At 42.4% G+C, this 18851-nt stretch overlaps 1 protein-coding gene across 1 annotated transcript in view; it reads left to right on the top strand.

The window, feature by feature from the left end:
- FREM1 (FRAS1 related extracellular matrix 1) overlaps positions 1 to 18851 on the top strand; it is a 77108-nt gene that overhangs the window by 37830 nt on the left and 20427 nt on the right. Inside the window, exons 19-26 of the mRNA XM_083482097.1 lie at positions 1066 to 1262; positions 3363 to 3588; positions 5936 to 6080; positions 6996 to 7137; positions 8603 to 8798; positions 9666 to 9930; positions 15647 to 16061; positions 17571 to 17772. Of these exons, the coding sequence (XP_083338223.1) occupies positions 1066 to 1262; positions 3363 to 3588; positions 5936 to 6080; positions 6996 to 7137; positions 8603 to 8798; positions 9666 to 9930; positions 15647 to 16061; positions 17571 to 17772 (1788 nt within the window). The remainder of the gene's footprint in view (positions 1 to 1065; positions 1263 to 3362; positions 3589 to 5935; positions 6081 to 6995; positions 7138 to 8602; positions 8799 to 9665; positions 9931 to 15646; positions 16062 to 17570; positions 17773 to 18851) is intronic.

Here is an 18851-nt window from a genome sequence, read left to right as displayed (position 1 = left end):
CGTAGGGATGATGGGAATTGTAGTCCCAAAAAACAGAGACTCAAGTTTGGGGAACACTGATCTAGTCCACACCCCTGCAACGCAGGAATCTTTTGCCCAAAGTGGGGCTCGAACCCACAGCTCTAAGATTACGGGTCTTATGCTCTACCAGCTGAGCCACTCCACCACTGCAATGCTGCTGCCTTAAGCCCCCACCTCTTCTGGTTTTCCAATGAATGCCAGGTGGATGCCATTGTGATGAAGAGAGTGATGCTAAGTCTCTTCAGGACAATGTGGGTAATTACAGAGTATTACAAGTTAACCCTCCTTTGCCATTGTCTGCCTTCATCGGTACGTCTGTCCCTCATTTCTGTACTTGCCAGAAATTTATGGTGCCAGTGCCGGATTTAGGTGTAAGCTAAACAAGCTACAGCTTAGGGCCCCACTCTCTTGGAGGGGGGGCAAAAAAATAAAGGGGACAAAAACCTGGATGTACATTTCCAAAATATAAGATAAAAAGCAAATAAAATAAAACCTACATACAGCAACAGTGTTTTGTGTTGTGTAGACTCCTATGATGTCAGTCATGGGCCCTGCTTGATAGCCTGCTCCCTAAAATATCACTGGTTTGCTCATTTCTATATATTGGGTGCCTACCTTCTGCATAGACTGGTTGAATGGCAACACGCACAAATGGCTTTAGATACCTATTAGGTCCATAAATTGCCATATAGCATATATTCAACACAAAAATCAGGGACAATTTATTGTTGGCAAAGGAGAGCTGGACATATAAAGGGCCCCATTACCTTCAGTAGCTCTGAATTGAGAGCCCCTTCTAGTTGGTTTCCCACAGCCACTGGATGTTAAAACTGTCCCAAAGTTTTGAGGGGTTTGCTCCACCTTAGGTCTCGGAACACATTCTGTGTAAATATCATCCACAGAAGCATTTTAGAGCATATCTCTCCTCTTTTCTACAAACACCTGTAGCCCGAACAAGTGTACATGTTAGGGAATGGCAAGGTTATTTCAAAGAGGACAGGAGAAGATGCATATCCAGTATTAACTTGCATTTCTTTCATCTAGCCTCATTTCAGCTAAAAAACATAAAGGGTCTGCACATAAACTATGTCCAGAGCAGGCACAGGAGAATAGAACCAACCGCAGACCAGTTTATGGTTTATGTCACTGACGGAAAGCATCGTTCAATGGAGACACCGTTTTATGTATTGATCAACCCAATGAATGATGAAGTGCCAGAATTTGAAGCAAGGAATATTACAGTAAGGATTGAAATATAGTGTGTTCCTCTGGTTGTTCCTTTCTCAAAGAGAACATAGCTGGTCTTTACTTTCGCTTCCTCCCCTCACAACTCTTTCAGCATATTCCATTTATTTATTTCCTTGCATTTATATAATGCCTTTTATCCATCATGAAGCCCATCATGTGATTCCCAGGAGATCAGCTGTTTTGGGCACTGATCAGATCAAGAGCTGCTTAGCTTTGGCAAGGTGGTGGCCTCATGTGCCTTCAGACCATCCTCTGGGAACACCATCTTTTATGCCTGGGTATCCAGTCAACCCCAAGTAAACCAGTGCACTATGCATGATTCAAGATGTTTCACTTTGAGTTTCTGGTTTCCTTGCAGCCCTCATCAACCCACATCTGCCTCTCTATCCTCTACGACAGGCATGGGAAGCCTCCAACTTCCCTCAGCCCCAGACAGCATCGCTAATGGAAGTTGTAGCCCAACAACACCTGGAGGGTCACAGTTTTCTCCAAGCTTGCTCTGGATTTATTCTGGTTCAAGACTCAGCTTCCCTATTCTTCATAGTCGCCATCCATCACTTAGCTCTTCTGCTCCTTGCTACCTGTCCTGGTCCCTAAACATCACCTGGATGCTCTTTCTACCTCTTTGCCCCATTTTCTTTTGCTGCCCAATCTCCTATCCCTTGGCTCACATGTTTTTTATTTGCATTTGTTTTTTTAAAAAATAAATTAATTTATTTGGTTTTCCAACTTACAATTTTAGAGAAATATAACAAACATAAATAATAAAAACAAGTTTTCTCTTGGACTTTCATCCTCCCCTTTGTGAGTCCTATTATTAATCAATTCCTCCCACATCTTTTATGATAATCCAAACCCTTTACCTCTTCCATTATGTCCAGAATTCACCCTTGAACTACAAGTGATATTCCAATCCTACTAATGATTTTAACTGTTTACTATGGTCTTTAAGATAAGGTATACATTTATTAAAATATTGGTCTTCCTTCTGACTCGTTTGGTCTTTTTAGCCATTTCAGCATAGTCCATTAACTTTATCTGCCATTCCCCAAATCCTTTTACTACCTTACAGTTCCACCATTTATTTGCATTTGTTTGCACAGCATTTTTAGAGGAATGGTGGCTGGAGCTGGGCAGTAGAGTTAGGAACATATGTCCAGGCAGACTAGTTCGCTATTGTCTACAATGAATTTTATATATATATATATATATATATATATATATATATATATATATATACACCCAACAACCAAAACACAAACAGTGAAACCCCCCAGGCGGCTGATACATTGGGTATACATAATCAATAATAACATATTCAAATCAACCATATGTACAATTCTATATACATTAACACTCCTCCCTCCACAAAGTTTATTTAACTTTTAACATTTTAATTGCCCCAAAGTGTTCAAACCTACCCAAATATTCAATATCTTCTCAAACCAATCCTCCTCCTTCTCACTGACCTTAAACCATTTGATTTTATGTATCATCACAGATATTCTAAGATTATAATTTTTTCAGTCTTTTCCTCCATTGGTTCACCCCTAGCTCTTCTGCATTTTTCCAATTACTCGCTATAACCTGTCTGGCTGCAATTACCATCAGTTTTACCCATTTACATTCCTCTTTTGTTTCTAGTTCGGTGCTACTCAGGCTAATAAGAACCATTAATTTAGATATTTCCACCTTCCTACCCACAATTCCCGATATTTCTATACCAATCTGTTTCCAGAATTCATTAACCAATGGACAATCCCACTACATATGACTGTACGTTCCCATCACTCCACATTTCCTCCAACAATTCCTCCAATAATTGCCTGCAATGAATGGTAGCCACTCTCCATGGTTTCAGACAGAGGTCTCTCCCAGCCTTACATGGAGAAGATAGGAATTGAGTCTGAGACCTTTGAGATGCATGCTTTGAGATACACCTTAACCTAAGATCAGGTGGACTTTTGAGCACCAGCAAAATTTAATGATGGCTTATTGGAACAGACTAGATGAGCATAAGCAAGCTTACAAATTCCATGTCTATATTATTCCCTCATTCTGCAAAAGAATTCTGACTTCCTTTGACCATTCAGGTGCAGGAGGGCGAGATGAAGGAACTGGATCCATCTGTAATCAGTGCTGTTGATCTGGACATACCTCAAGATCCCCTGATCTTTACTGTCCTCCGGCAACCCCAGCACGGCTTCCTTGTTAATGGGAATCATGGCAATGACATCATCCGCTATAAACATGCAACTGACGGTCGCCAGCACCACGGACTTCCTATGCATGAGTTTTCCATGGAGCTTTTGAAAAACGGTAAATGCTCTCCCAGCCTGTTTGTCCTTCAGAACAGTTACAGCCAGATGGTGGGATAATAAGAAATATTCATGTTTTATTTCTGCACCTGGTTCAAAGGTTGTCTTTTATATATCTATGGTTGTGTACACATCTACCCTGCACCCAGTGTACTCCCACTGTTTGGGAAGCGATGTACACATGTTAGCCCTGTACTTTTCCTGTACATATAGTTAATGCATTTCCTATTTATACTGTCATTTCTTATGAAATGTTGTGGTTTTTTAAAAAATATTTTATTTTATTTTATTTTATTTTTTGAAGTGGTGTGTTTTGATACATTTTTCTCCAAACCAGCTTTGATCCGAATTGAGGAAAAGCTGTATTTTAGGTTGGTGATGTGTACACAGCATCTCTATGAGAAAATCATATTTAAACTACAGTACTATGCATATTTGCATGGGAATAAAGGTAAAGGTAAAGGGGCCCCTAACCATAATTTGCTAGGGTTTTTTTCTTTTCTTTGACTGAATAAAGGATGCTTGATAGGATCAGGCTACAAATCTCTTTAAGACATGTAAACAATTCAATCGTATGTTTACTCAGAGTAAAATACAGTAAATTCGGTGGGAATATGGCCCTCAAACTCAGTGAGTCTCACATTTCAGCAGACATGCATAAAACTACACTGTGAATGGCATTCAGGTCTTTCTGCAACCAAACGGATCAAGGGAGCTGGAGGACTTTTCTTGCAAGGCTACAGATACTGGGAGTTAGTTTGGAAAATAGGTGGCTGAAGGCATTGTAATAATATGAAAGAATTGCTAGATGCAGCCTGAGTTGGCTGTGCAGAGGAAGGCCCTCTGCTTTTGGTTGTGAGAAGAGGAGTTGTCAAAAGACCAAGACTGCTCAATGAAACGATCAATCAACAAAGCTTCAACATTTCTTTATAAAGCAGAGCCTGATTTATAAAATAATGCTTGGCATGGCGAAAGCGGGCAGAGACTATGCTGGGGAGTCACAAGAGCCAGAAAGGGAGGCAGGGCACTGACTTCTAGAAGCTGGACCCCTTTGAGCCCCCCAACATTTGCTAGCTGAGCCGTCACAATGTTCATCTGGGCGTTGGATGTGACATCACGAAGTCGGACGTGATGCCCAGATGCAACACCGTTGTGTGTGATGCCAGGGACACGGTGGATCCTCTTCCTCCTCTTTTTAACACAGAGGGGAAGCAGCCCCCAGCCCATGATGGTGGCAGGAGGAGCAGAAGGCAGACGAGCCACCAGCCACGGAGGCCAAGCTGTCACATGATGGCATCACATCTGTCGCCCATGCATCACGCACAATGTCAGCCTCCCCTCCCCAATCTTCATCCCAAGTCATTGCATCTTCAGAAAGGTTTGTGTGCCTGAGCTTCACAACTTGTGTCCTAAAGTCAGGTCCACTGAGTTTGCTGAAGCTTCCTTCCAATTAAGGTTGTTTTTTTTAAAAAAAGGTAAAGGGCCCCTGGATGGTAAAGTCCAGTCAAAGGCAACTATGGGGTTGCAGCGCTCATCTCGCTTTCAGGCCAAGGGAGCTGGCGTTTGTCCACAGACAGCTTTTCTAGGTCATGTGGCCAGCATGACTAAACCACTTCTGGAGCAATGGGACACTGTGACAGAAGCCAGAGCGCATGGAAACGCCATTTACCTTCCTGCCACAGCAATACCTATTTATCTACTTGCACTGGTGTGCTGTCGAACTGCTAGGTTGGCAGGAGCTGGGACAGAGCAATGGGAGCTCACCCTGTTATGCAGATACAAATCGCCAACCTTTGGATCGGCAAGCCCAAGAGGCTCAGTGGTTTAGACCACAGTCCTTTTGGTGTGTGGGAACCCCTTTGGTTTCTTCCCATACTGCATTGGCTAACTGGGAAGAGCCACAGTGGGGCACCTCCCAACATTTTTATCAAATCGCACTAGAGTAGTTGAAATATGGTTTCTAATTGTGCTCAAAAGGGAAGGTGAACATTTTTTAAATTTCACAGGGATGGATGAATGACAAAACAGACACATTCTTCTCTCTCTCTCTCTCTAAAAAAGCAGATTGTTTTCAAAGGCGCATTATTAGTCAAGCAGGCCGTGATATGTGTTTTTGAGTCAATGGTGTGCTGATGGATTAATGAACAGCTGCTGTATTCAAGGCTTGTCCCATGCTAGTTGAAGCAAGCTGGCTGTGACCAGCAGACTTGTGGGGGGCGGGGAGCAGGATGGAAACAGTGGGAAATGATGTGAAAGAGATTTTGAGGGAAACCGATTAATTTTCCTCCCCCCTCTCCTTCTCCCCTCTCCCTCTCTCTTGTTACTGTCCCCTTCATCCCACCTTCCAGGAATGAGGCTGATGTATATGCATGATGACTCCGACAGCCTAGCGGATGGCTTTTCAATCCAGCTATCAGATGGGAAACATAAAGTGTCAAAAACCATTTCGGTAGAGGTCATTCCAGTTAATGATGAGAAACCAGTGCTGAGCAAGTAAGCCACATGTTCATGTTCCAATTTGGTGCATGTGTTCTGACAAAGTGATTCAGCAGTGATCACAACAGCAAATTAGTGATTAATAGAGCTCATCTCTTGTAAATAACCACAGACTAATGCCAACAGCGCTCCACAAAAACAATCCTTGGTGAAGGACATTCGGTTATGATCAGAGAGAGCAATGTAGCCAAATCTGAATCCGAGGTACCTACAAACAGAGATACACAGCTTGTATGCACAAAATAACGCACACATATACATATATTGTATACAAATCAAAGGCAACGAGTTTACAATGTTTGCACCCTCTGGTGGTCATTCCAAACTTTGGCTCAGACCTTTTCTCCGCTGTAGTTTTCTATCTGGGTTACTCTGACCATTTCAGTTTAAATCAGTTTCTCATTTAAAATTGAGTTCTCCACATTTCCAGGCAAATTTGTGTATTTTCCATTTTAGTGCAAACATCTCCCAATATAGGCATTTTTGCCTAATATATAACTTTTTGCAAAGCAACCTCAATATATGCATTTCAAGCATACTTTGCCACTGTGTATGCATTATTATTTTTTCACATCACGTGACCAGGGAAGTGTACATTTAGAGAGGTGACTGTGTTTCAGTTTGTGTATTGCTCTGTCAAGGGCAAATTATGTAGGTTCACCTTCAAATGCAATTGGATTTCTCCTCTATCCCTAACTCCTCATGCCATTGTATGAACTGAGCCATAATTTAGGATCTCAGTACTGTATTTGAAGACCTCATTCTTCATCTGTATTAACAGAATGACGCCTTGCTTGCTTGAAATCTGTGTGGGGTGTGTGTGTTCTCTGACTGATTCTTCCTCTCATTATTTCTGTAATTATCCGCCTTTTCAACAAATAACATGATGGATCCTTTGTTTGTTTGTTGCAGGAAGGGTAAGATAGAGGTGACTATGGGCGAAGCCCAAATTATTTCTAGTGCTGTTCTGTCAGCTGAAGATAAAGACACCCCAAGGGAAGAAATTTATTATTTATTTGAGAGTGTCCCAGAAAATGGACATCTTCAGCTCAAGGTCAGTTTTTGTATTTCTACAAAAACCAAACAAAGTATTGCTTGGGGGAGAGGGGAAGGAAGAACCCAGACTTATTGGGTTAGAATAGGAATCAGTGTAATCCTCCTGTTTCTTAATAGTCTCTCATGGCTTGAAACACATTGCAGTGCCTAAGATAATTTCCACTCTGATCCTTGGAACAATCCAGTAGTGGATGTTCTGTTCACATCAGTGGAACTTCTGCCAGCAAAGTTGTTTCAAAGGATGTTGATCATAGGAAGTGTGAAGAACGCGCACCGGGGCTCTTGTTCTTTTTAATTCTGTGTGTGCCAAATATGTAAAGGTAAAGGGACCCCCTGACCGTTAAGTCCAGTCGTGGACGACTCTGGGGTTGTGGCGCTCATCTCCCTTTACAGGCCGAGGAAGCCAGCATTTGTCCGCAGACAGCTTCCGGGTCATGTGGCCAGCATGACTAAGCTATTTCTGGCGAACCAGAGCAGTGCACGGAAATGCTGTTTACCTTACCTCCGGAGCGGTACCTATTTATCTACTTGCACTTTGATGTGCTTTTGAACTGCTAGGTTGGCAGGAGCCAAATATGTACCCCTGCTTTTTGAACTATATAATTGCCATAGGCTACAGTGGCTATGTGGTGGGTGGCGCTATGGTCTAAACTACTGAACCTCTTGGGCTTGCTGATCAGAAGGTTGGTATTTCGAATCCCCGCAATGGGGTGAGCTCCCTTTGCTCCGTCCCAGCTCCTGCCTACCTAGCAGTTCGAAAGCACGCCAGTGCAAGTAGATAAATAGGTACCACTGTGGCGGGAAGGTAAACGGCGTTTCCATGTGCTCTGGTTTCTGCCACAGTGTCCCGCTGCAACAGAAGCAGTTTAGTCATGCTGGCCACATGACTGGAAAGCTGTCTGTGGACAAACGCAGGCTCCCTTGGCCTGAAAGCGAGATGAGCGCCCCAACCCCATAGTTGCCTTTGACTGGACTTAACTGTCCAGGGGTCATTTACCTTTTTTTACCTTTCTACAGTAGGGATAGCCAGTAAGGGGCACTCCAGATATTGTGGACTACAACTTCCATCATCCTTGAACACTGGCCGTGCTGGCTGATGCGAATTGTAGTCTAGCCAACCAAGTTGGCTACTCCTGAGCTATGCTTTATAAACTGGGGCAGAAAGTCTTTTATCCTGCTTCCTCTCAAGGGCAATGTGGCACTGGGTGGGGCTGGAATCAATGCTAGGCAGGGTTAGAGCCAAAAGTGAGCAGGGCCACAGTCAAATGTGGACAGGACACCCACCCCTTCGCCTTTGTTTTTCTTCCTTGTCATTTGCATGAAATTAGGCCAAGGTGTTGTTGGTCCCTGACCCCTGGCTTATAAGGTCTCGTCACTAGCATTACACACAGTTGATCACTAAAATGGTATTTCTTTTGTTTAGTGATAGGGTTTTTTGTTTTGTTTTGTTTTGTTTTGTTTAGGTAGGCCATGACTGGGAGACACTCCAAAATGGGATGAAGTGCACCCAGAATGACATAGACATGAACTCTGTGAGATACATACACACCGGAACAATTGGCTCAAAGGAGCAGGACAGTTTTGTGTTTCATCTGTGGGATGGAGACAATAGATCACCAGAGGTGTTTTTCCCTATTACCATCAAGGACTTGGAAAAAGGTAAATCTATATCTAATCTTCACATGTAAGGGAAGATGCCTCCTAGTATTTTTTTTTCCTAAGGAGCAGCTCATACTTGATCTTCTATGTGGGTATGTGCAGGGCTTTTTTTCAGCCATAACTCAATTCCGGCAGATCTCAGATAAGTGCCATTGCTATTATAAGAGAACAAGAGTGGCATTCACGCTGAATTCCAGCACCTCTTTTTCCAGAAAAATGGCACTGGGTATGTATGAATTTAGCTCCAAGCAGATCCTTGGTAGCTTCACACATTCACAGTGATCTAATCCTGTAGAGCTTATCACAAGGAGTTTGTACAAACTTTACACTTATTACAAACAAGGTTGTAAGAAGAAATCAATTTCCCTTCCAACCCGTGTTCTTCATGAACAGTACTGTTTCTGTTCTGCTGCAGTTCAGCTTCTAACAAAAACTACATTATTCATCTCATTGTCTACGGTAGCAGAATTTTACATACTGTAATTAATTATTAGTTTACACCATTCATTTCAATGCACAGGAAACACACTGCATTTTGGGGTGGGGAGTTATCAATTATATATTGATATTAGCAAATAACTTTCATATTCAGTGAATTGATTTCCATTCTGGTCATGGGGCAAATAAATGAACACCCGCAATTTATGCTCCTGTTTCTATTTCCATCGGAATTCTAGGGGGGCCCCAACCCTTCAGAATACATTTCAACAGGGAGGATTAATCAATATAAGTCACATTCTTCTTTTTCTGCTCATGGGAACATCTTGTGAATGGAATTTCATTCAAGGAACACTCCCACCAGCAGAAGCCTAGTAAGAATCCAAACCAAAAAATATCGTTAATATTTATGTTCCATGTGTCCTATAGGAAACATTGCAGTTTTCACGAAGCCCCTCACTGTGATGAAGGGTGACAGAGGCTACTTGATGACTGACGTCCTCCTTGCAGTCGATGGCACTGAGAAGCCAGAGGAGATCCTCTATGTGATAACCTCCCCACCTCAGTATGGACAACTTGAGTATGTCACCTATCCTGGAGTTGCCATTACAAGTTTCAGCCAAATGGATGTGGCAGGCCAGGCTGTCTGCTATGTCCACCATAGCAAGGCAGCTTCTCCAAGGGATACGTTCAGGTAAGCAGTGAAAAAAATATTGCTTTCCTTAATAAAAGTAGCATCAAGATTGGAAGTAGGAACAGTCAATGCATGGCAGGAGCTGGTACAGCATTCTCCTTTTGGGCATGACATCTTCATGCAAAGAGATCCATGTTGGGTTGAAGAACTTCTGGCCTTCCATATATGCCATGTTAGCACTTCTCTCACACAAGACACGAAACGCTGGCAGTTTTACAAGTTGAGGTTTAATAGCAATAACAGGCTTACAGCAATCCAAGCTTCCCACAACTCATTGCTCACTGTCGGCGTCAGTTGACTCGACTGGCTTCCAGCCCTTCCCAAGGCCAGATATACGCCAGGCCCGCCCCGCTTCCTGCTGGTCTTCCTTTGTTCTAATCACTTGCTCCGCCTCCTACTTCTTGGAGATTCAGGTCAGCCAATTCCTCCTCCTCTGGAGAGGGGCTTATCTCACTTTCGTTGTGTGAAAGAATCAAGTTCCTGTTTTCCTCTGCCTCTTCCTCCCCCTCTGGAGATTCTTCTCTGCCGGCCATGACTCTGACAATATGTTTTTTGACACCAATTCCCATCAGCCTCAACCAATGTGGCCAGGGATCAGGGATGAGGGGAGCTGTAGTCTGAAGGGCCACCAGTTTCCCACTCCTCATGTAAAATAAGAATAGCACTTGAACAGTTCCCTGCACCGCATGGGAAATAGCTACCAATGTCTTTGTGGTCTAAGGAGTTGTCCATAATGGGAACGTGGTATATAGATAAACGGATTGTGTGTTAACATTTTAGTTGTCTCCTAAAAGCACACATTAAAAATATGGTATAACCGAGCTCATTTGGAACCTGCTTTCTAGGTTGTTTATTATTCTCATAGGTCTCCCATGAACGCTTTCTAGGGCATCAGCATTATCGCCTGTAAGTAAATGAAGTTTTACCTAGATGCACCACTCAGTTTCTGCACTCAGTTTTAAAGCTGGAAGAAAAATTCAGAATGTAGGCAGTAGAGATATAAGATGATCAGAGCCCCCCTGAACCTGAAGCATGGGAAGTCCCAATAAAAATTTATAATTTGGCAGAAAATTCAGACTATATGATATGTATTTGTATAATTTGGAATATTTAATGTGATTTGATTGGATTGTTAAAATGGAAAATTTAATAAAAATTATTTTTAAAAAGAAAGAAAGAAAAATTCAGAATGTAACATAATGCTGGATCTCCTTGAACATCAAGACTTTGCAAATAAAGTTAGTGTGCATGCTCAGGGCAACATTCTGGGTGGTATTCAACTAAGTTTTACTGATAGTAGACCCATTAAATTAAAGACATGAGTAAGTTAGACCCATTTGTTTTTATGTATCTGCTCCAAGTAAAACTTAGTTGAACGTCACCCACTGCCTTGCAAACTACTTATTCCCGTATCTTGATTCAGGCAGCACATTTAAGATTATTTTTGTGTGGTTTGGAGAGATATTTTAATTTATTATAGTGCAATGAGGTATTTTAACAATTTGAAATTCTTTACTTAAACTCATTGATTAGGCTGTTAAAAAGCAGAGACATTGATTAATGAAACAAATTTGTATCTATCGGCAGTTCTGTGTCGATTTGCTGTCCTCATCTGGGATTTTGCTTTTTTTAATTAATTAGTAAACTGGGGAAAAGCCAGATTCTGGATTCACACCACTGTTTTTGTTCCAGTTTAACTAAGATGGTACATATTCATGTTCATATGCATAGATGCATAAATGTAGCTACCATTCTAACTACGTGTGTGTGTTTATGCATACCTATAGTGAAATTTGTGTGACATTGCTTCTAGACATGCCCAGAGTGTTATGCCCAGACCAGACACACTTTGACGAGGTATTTTAATGAAATGAAGATATACGTGTCTGTTTCAATCACTGTAAAATGATGTTCCTGGCTGTTCGAATTTGGCCAAGCAGTTGGTTATATATTGAGATATAAATACTGTGGCAGATTATTAAAAAATAAAACACCAAGGGCTGGTGACATTTAATTAAATGAGGGTTTAAATGATCAGATTTTTACCGTCCGTTAAGGCACTTTATTTCATCGTAAACCTCACAGCATTGTTTGATGCTGCTGGCCTGGAAGAAGGATTTGGCAGTGCTTGTTTTGGACAGATGACTTCAAGTGATTAGCAATCTGACATCAGACGCTGGCAGCAGGATGCTAAAAGAACATGCTAATGTCCTCCATTTTGACACGGTGGATCAGTTTTGTAATAAGCTGGCACTATCTCCTGATTCCATTTTTATATTTTAAATGCCATGACAGATGGTAAGTCCTGCAGCCAGCTCTTTTGCCATGAACTAGAGAAAGCCTGAAAACCTTGGTAATGGTGAAATCAAGTCACGTGACTCAGCCTCCTAACTAAGCTCAAGAGTTATCCCCCCAAAAAAAATTTCATCAGAGTGATGAGAATGTTGGCTGCTTCCCATTCCTGAGGGAAACATAGAACAGAACTAAACATGGAATAAACAACACGCTGGAAGAAAGGGGCATGGTGTTTCCTTGAAACAAACAACCTCATTGTCTGGGGGGACCTAGCAATGCACGCCATTTGCATGGCAATTACTAGCCTGCCTTTGAAAGTTGGACCACAGATAATCTATCCTCGTGTGCTGAACTGTTTGCTAAGTCCTTTACCTTACTCGGGTTTGGGATTACTATATCTGTGAGCCTTTCTAAAGCAAGAATCTAATAAATCTTTAGTATTAATATTTTTGCATCATGGACGAGCACTATATGGGCCATATAGGCAATTCTTTGGGGCAGCAGAACTCTGAGGTCTCCAGACTGCTTAGGGGTGTATTCTGTGGCAAATTGCCACCGCAGTCCTTTAGGGCAACATGTTCTGAAGTATTTTATCCTGGTGTCAGCTCCTTTTTTATTCATTCCATTCAATTGAGTGGACAAACTTCCATTTGTTTGTAGAGAATAGGAAAGTGCATCTTCAGTCAGGAAAACCTTTCAGGAGAAAGCACGGTTCATCCCTCTGCTTACAAGAACAGTGGGTGGAAGTAATTTTTGTAGATGGTAGGAAAGTTGCTTAACAATTTGGTCCGCTGCTTGAGTATAATCTTCCGTCTTCACCCTCAGAATTCACAAAATGCCCTTATAGAGTGGTACATTGGTTCTCGAACTTAATTCGTTCGACTCCCAAAGCATTCAAAAACCAAGGTGTGGCTTCCAATTGGCTGCAGGAACTTCCTGCACTCAAGTGGAAGCTGAGTCGGATGTTCGGCTTCTGAAAAACGTTCGAAAGCCAAAACACTTACTTCTGGATTTTTGGCATTCGGGAGCCGATTTGTTCAACAACTAAGCCATTCGCGAACCAAGGTATGACTACATCCACATCATTGCTTTCATTCCAGCTGAAGCTGTGATATAACTAAACTGATGACAGGACATCCGTTTTACTGCTGGAACAAACATTAGGTCAGTTCGGACAGCTGCTGCAGTTTTTCTCAGGTGGGAACATATTTACCTTCAGTAAATATGTTTCTTACTCTTATAAAGCATCGAGCCTGCCTGCTCTTTTCCCCATCCATTTGATGGCATAATGCCTGCACACATTGGTCACCTCTGAATCATCAGTGGAAGTTTTCAGGGTAGTAACTTGAATATCAGCAGTTTCTCGGGCCAAGAGGTCACAAACTCTACATCAAGAATCAGGCACATGACCCCAATGGTATCAAGGCTTTTCTGACCTCAAGAGTTCTAGCTCTGACCTTTGACCTAGGGCTAAGGTGAAATAAGTGTTTCAAATATTCATTGGTTTGTATATATGAACAAAATGCCTGTGGCTCAATGCACACCCCAATTAAGAGTTGTTCCTGTCTCAAAGGCACTCACATAGAAGAGCTGAGGAAGACCCCTGCCTGCTGTGACCTTGAAGGCCTGCTGCCAGGCAGCTTTTATTTTTATACAAAATAATAGTTCATTGGAGAGAGGAAACTTGGCTGACAACGGTAGCAGACTTTAAATCAACATTCTATTTCTAAATATATAAAAAAATTGTCCAGTAGCACCTTAGAAACCAACTAAGTTTGTTCTTAGTATAAGCCATGGGTAGGCAAACTAAGGCCCAGGGGCCGGATCCGACCCAATTGCCTTCTAAATCTGGCCCACAGACGGTCCAGGAATCAGCATGTTTTTACATGAGTTGAATGTGTGCTTTTATTTAAAATGCATCTCTGGGTTATTTGTGGGGCATAGGAATTTGTTCAATATTTTTTTCAAAATATAGTCCGGCCCCCCACAAGGTCTGAGGGACAGTGGACCGGCCCCCTGCTGAAAAAGTTTGCTGACCCCTGGTATAAGCTTTTGTGTGAATGCACACTTCCAGAGAAGCGGACACGGAGTGGATCCAATGGATCCAAACTACAAGAAATGGATCCAAACTACAAGAAAGAAGATTCTTTCTTGTATCCAATGGATCCAAACTACAAGAAAGAAGATTCCACCTAAACATTAGGAAGAACTTCCTGACAGTAAGAGCTGTTTGACAGTGGAATTTGCTGCCAAGGAGTGTGGTGGAGTCTCCTTCTTTGGAGGTCTTTAAGCAGAGGCTTGACAACCATATGTCAGGAGTGCTCTGATGGTGTTTCCTGCTTGGCAGGGGGTTGGACTCGATGGTCCTTGTGGTCTCTTCCAACTCTATGATTCTATGATTCAGATACACCAAGAAGTGTGCATGCACACAAAAGCTTATACCAAGAACAAACTTTGTTGGTCTCCAAGGTGCTACTGTATGTGTGTTCCAGTAACAAGAAGCCGAAAGCACCAGCCTGAAGATGACGAGTGAGACCTCGTCGAAACGTCGCCTAGACACCCCAACTCTTACACGGGAAGACACCCGAAGACACCAAAACCTGCATTCCTGTACCCGTGAAAATCTACGAAAGCATATATATATATATATATATATATATATATATATATATTTGTTTTCGTAGATTTTCACGGGTACAGGAATATATATATACAGACTGCATCAGACCAACATGGCTACCTACCTGAATTATATTTCTAGTAGATCATGTGCAATTGCATACCCTCCAAGTGTCTCCATTTTCCAGGGACAGTCCCAGAATTACAAAAGCCATATTGGCTTCCGATTTGATCCCGGAATGTCCCTATTTCCCCCACCAGTGCCATCTCTGCTGAGCTTGGGGTGGAGGATGAGCCGCCGCTTTTCCCGATTGGCAGTGGTGGCGGCAGCGGCTGCCTCTCCATATTCTTTCTATGGCCATTGCTGCTGGCCTCCTCCCTTGGGCAGCTCATATCTGTGTTCGTTTATTAGTAATCCTTTAACATTTTGAAACAAGAGTTGAACACCATAAAAGTGGCATTCCGATCCTTAAAGTAAACAAACACTTCCATGGCAATTTGGGGTCACTGAAAAGAAACATAACAGAATTCTGAAACATGGGTGCAATGACGTATCTGCATCCTCATAACCATTCCCACAACTTACAGTCCATTTATGCAGTTGCTTTGATCATAAATCATTTGAATGCTGTCTCTTAAGTTCACGGACTTTGTGTCTGCCACTCATGAGTGTCATTCATTCAGAGACTGGGGGTCTTGATATGTTCTCAGAGTAACCGAGAGGTAAACCCTTTAGTAAAGGTGTCTGTTATATTTCATTTCAGTAGATGGTGAAACAGGAACACTTGCCTCTTTTTGCCAGATTCATCGTCAGCAATGGACTAAGGACAAAACACGGAGAGTTTGAGATCATCCTGGAGACAGTGGACCAAGCCTTACCCACAGTGGCCAAGAACAAAGGCTTGACCTTACTCGAAGGTGGCATTGCGTTCCTTTCTCCAGACATTCTCCAGCTCTCGGACCCAGACACAGATCCGCAAAACCTCTCCTTTCTCCTAGCACAGCTCCCACAGTACGGCCAGCTCTTCAACAGAATGTCTGGCCTATGGCAGCAAAGCTTCAGCCAACAAGATGTGGACAATCTGAACATTGCTTATAGACATGGAGGAGGGGATTCTCGGATTGACAGATTTACATTTGTGGCAACAGATGGAGTGAATGAAGGCTTCATAGTAAATAACAAGGTGCAACTAGAGCCCTTGGCGTTCAGCATCCAGGCAAGTTCCTGCACACACACACACACACACACACACACACACACACACACTATTGTCTTTAGCTTCATTTTGATGCAGGTTTTAGGATTCTATCGTGCTGTATTTTATTCTGTTATTTTTTTAAAAAAAACCCACCCCAGAAGCACTACGGAATGGTGATAGATACGTTCTGTAGAATAAAGAAGTAAGCTTAATGTCCCAAGTTTTGACTGTTAGCTATTCCATTTCCATACTTCTTTATTAATTTGTTAAAATATTGGTATTGACAATTTTTGAGATAAAATACAATAAGAATCAAACTAGTCTACAGAACGAGAATATTTTTTTAAAAAAAGAGCGAGAAAGAAAGAAAGAAAGAAAGAAAGAAAGTAAGAAAGAAAGAAAGAGGAAGAGGGAAGAAAATACCTGTAAGGCCCTTTACCATATTACATCATATATATCCTGTCATTTATCCACATACAGAGAGGTAGATTCTCCCATCTCCCACCTGGGAGCCTACATCATCTCCCAGTCTCTCACCCTGGGAGACCTTTTCTACCCTGCCTTTCATGTAGGGACTCCCCTCCTCCAACTGTCCCCTTCCTGTTTGTGTCCTCAGTCCAAGGCAAATGACTTCTTTCCCCCACCCAAGTACATACAATTGGCAGATAGAGATGTGCAAGTACATCTCCATTTTTCCCTTCTTTGTTTTTCTTCCTTCTTTTATCCTTTTAACTTTGTCCTGTATGTTCTCTTTCTCTCCATTTCTGTTTCTCTTGTTTTCCCTTTGTATTTTTACTATTTTGTATTGGGAACATTCCTACTTCTTTATCAATGAGGATGTCTTGAACTGCTTGTATGCCCAATGAAATGTTTTATGTTGCCTTGATTTTTCCTGTCTTCTTTAGCCCCCTTCATGTGTGAATTGCATAAAAGGGCATCAACTGTAGATGGTGGTTAAGGGACTGTGCTTCTGTCTCTGCTCATTTCCCAATGCCCACACATTAGGCATGGATGTTTAACATGAAAAGCCTGTGTGTGTAAACTTGAGGCATCCAAGCTCACAGTCATACAGGCTTCGAGAATGTGTGAAGAAATGGCACATCACTTTTCCCCATGGTAACATATGGATGTTGGGGGAGGAACTGAGAAGCCACATGAATTGGGGCATGGGGCTAGAGACATAGGCTCTTTCTATGCCCCTTCACATGATTCTTGCATGAAGGGGGCTTTTCATCATAAACATACATACACAAAGTTGTAGTAATCTGCATGCCTTAGATTGCATGTATCTCAAGTTTCAGTGTTCTAGGACTTATATAAGCTAATTCATCAAACTGATTTGGGTTTAAGACCCCTGTTTTGATGACATGTATGGCGTCAAAAAGTAGAGCCTTGGCTATAATAGGGCAAGGGTAAGGGAGTGTGTTGCTCCTTCCTTCCTTCCTTCCTTCCTTCCTTCCTTCCTTCCTTCCTTCCATCCATATCTAACCTTTGATCAGTAATAGTGAGCATTAATTTTTGTTTTAGGTGGACAGCCCAGCCAAAGCAGCACCAGAAATTGTCCACCTTCGTGCTGCTTCAGATGTAGAACTTCTGAAAAATGGCAACTTTGGTATTTACATTACTTCCCGGGCCCTGAAGGCATCAGATTGTGATGGAGATGATGAACAAATAATTTTCAAGATTTTGCGAGGACCTCGGTACGGCTACTTGCAAAATGTAACAACAGGTATAGTGTCATTTCCCCTTTCCGTGTAGTTCACAAGATACATTGTGTTGGGTAGTACTGCAATTGATCCTTCTAAGTAGACTTGTTATAGAAGAATTTTCCTGGAAACTTTATTTCAGGAGAAAGTGTCAGAAAAGCAGACTGAAATAGACCGCTGCAGAAAAGTGTGTAAGACCCAAGTTTGTGGGAGTCATTGATTCTTTTCATAACCTAGTTATTTCATTTTGCTGTATAACCCAGTTGTATTCTATGAACTCAGAGCGGGACTCAGAAATTCATACGATTCCTTCCTAAAAGCAGAAACCACACTTGCAGTGTACGTTGGCTTTTTAATCAAAGTAGTGTGGAACTTAAAAAAACCCCCAAAATACCTCTTTAGATGTTACAAAAAAGTTACTACATGACGAAAAGGCAGCCGTGGCAAGTGTGTTAGCTTCACACACAGCCTCTCGCCATTTTTGTTGCCTTTCGCAAGTTGTAGTGCAACTACCAGCAGCAAGGAGCCTCTTGTATTTGTGGAGGCTCCCTGCATGCTGTGGGACCCTGTAAAAATCAGGGCTCTCAATTGCGCATGGAGCCCTGACGCTCTCTGTGGCAAGACGGTTGTCTTCCAACTCATGGAAGGCGACAAAAACAGGAGCAGAGCTAGCACATTCACACACACACACACATCATGTGGTAACTCACCAATTTTCATAACACCTGAAGAGCACTGGCTTGCCATGCAACATGGTGCCGTGTTGCTTGCAAGCCACATGGCTTGCACGTGTGATGTGAGCATGCCATGCAGCATGCACAAGTGACGTCAGCACATCGCACAGCATGCATGCCCAGTGTGTGCACATCACTGCAGAATATTGAAGGGCCTAACCCCCTCCTTGAAAATTTTGAGGGGCCCTCGCCCCTCCCCCAATGTCACCCTTGACCATAAGGTGCAAGTGTTAGGGGGGAAATGCTGTGAAGGCTTATGGAGTTGTATGTGTCAGATGCATCTGAAGACTTTAGGTGCTGTGACAGGGCCAGGCCTACCATTAGACAGAGTGAGGTGTTTGCCTAAGACTGGGATATAATGAAGGAGC

Source organism: Podarcis liolepis (assembly GCF_965112155.1).
Source record: "Podarcis liolepis genome assembly, chromosome: 17".
In the NCBI taxonomy this organism is placed as follows: domain Eukaryota; kingdom Metazoa; phylum Chordata; class Lepidosauria; order Squamata; family Lacertidae; genus Podarcis; species Podarcis liolepis.
This window is presented reverse-complemented; position numbering and strand designations above follow the sequence as displayed.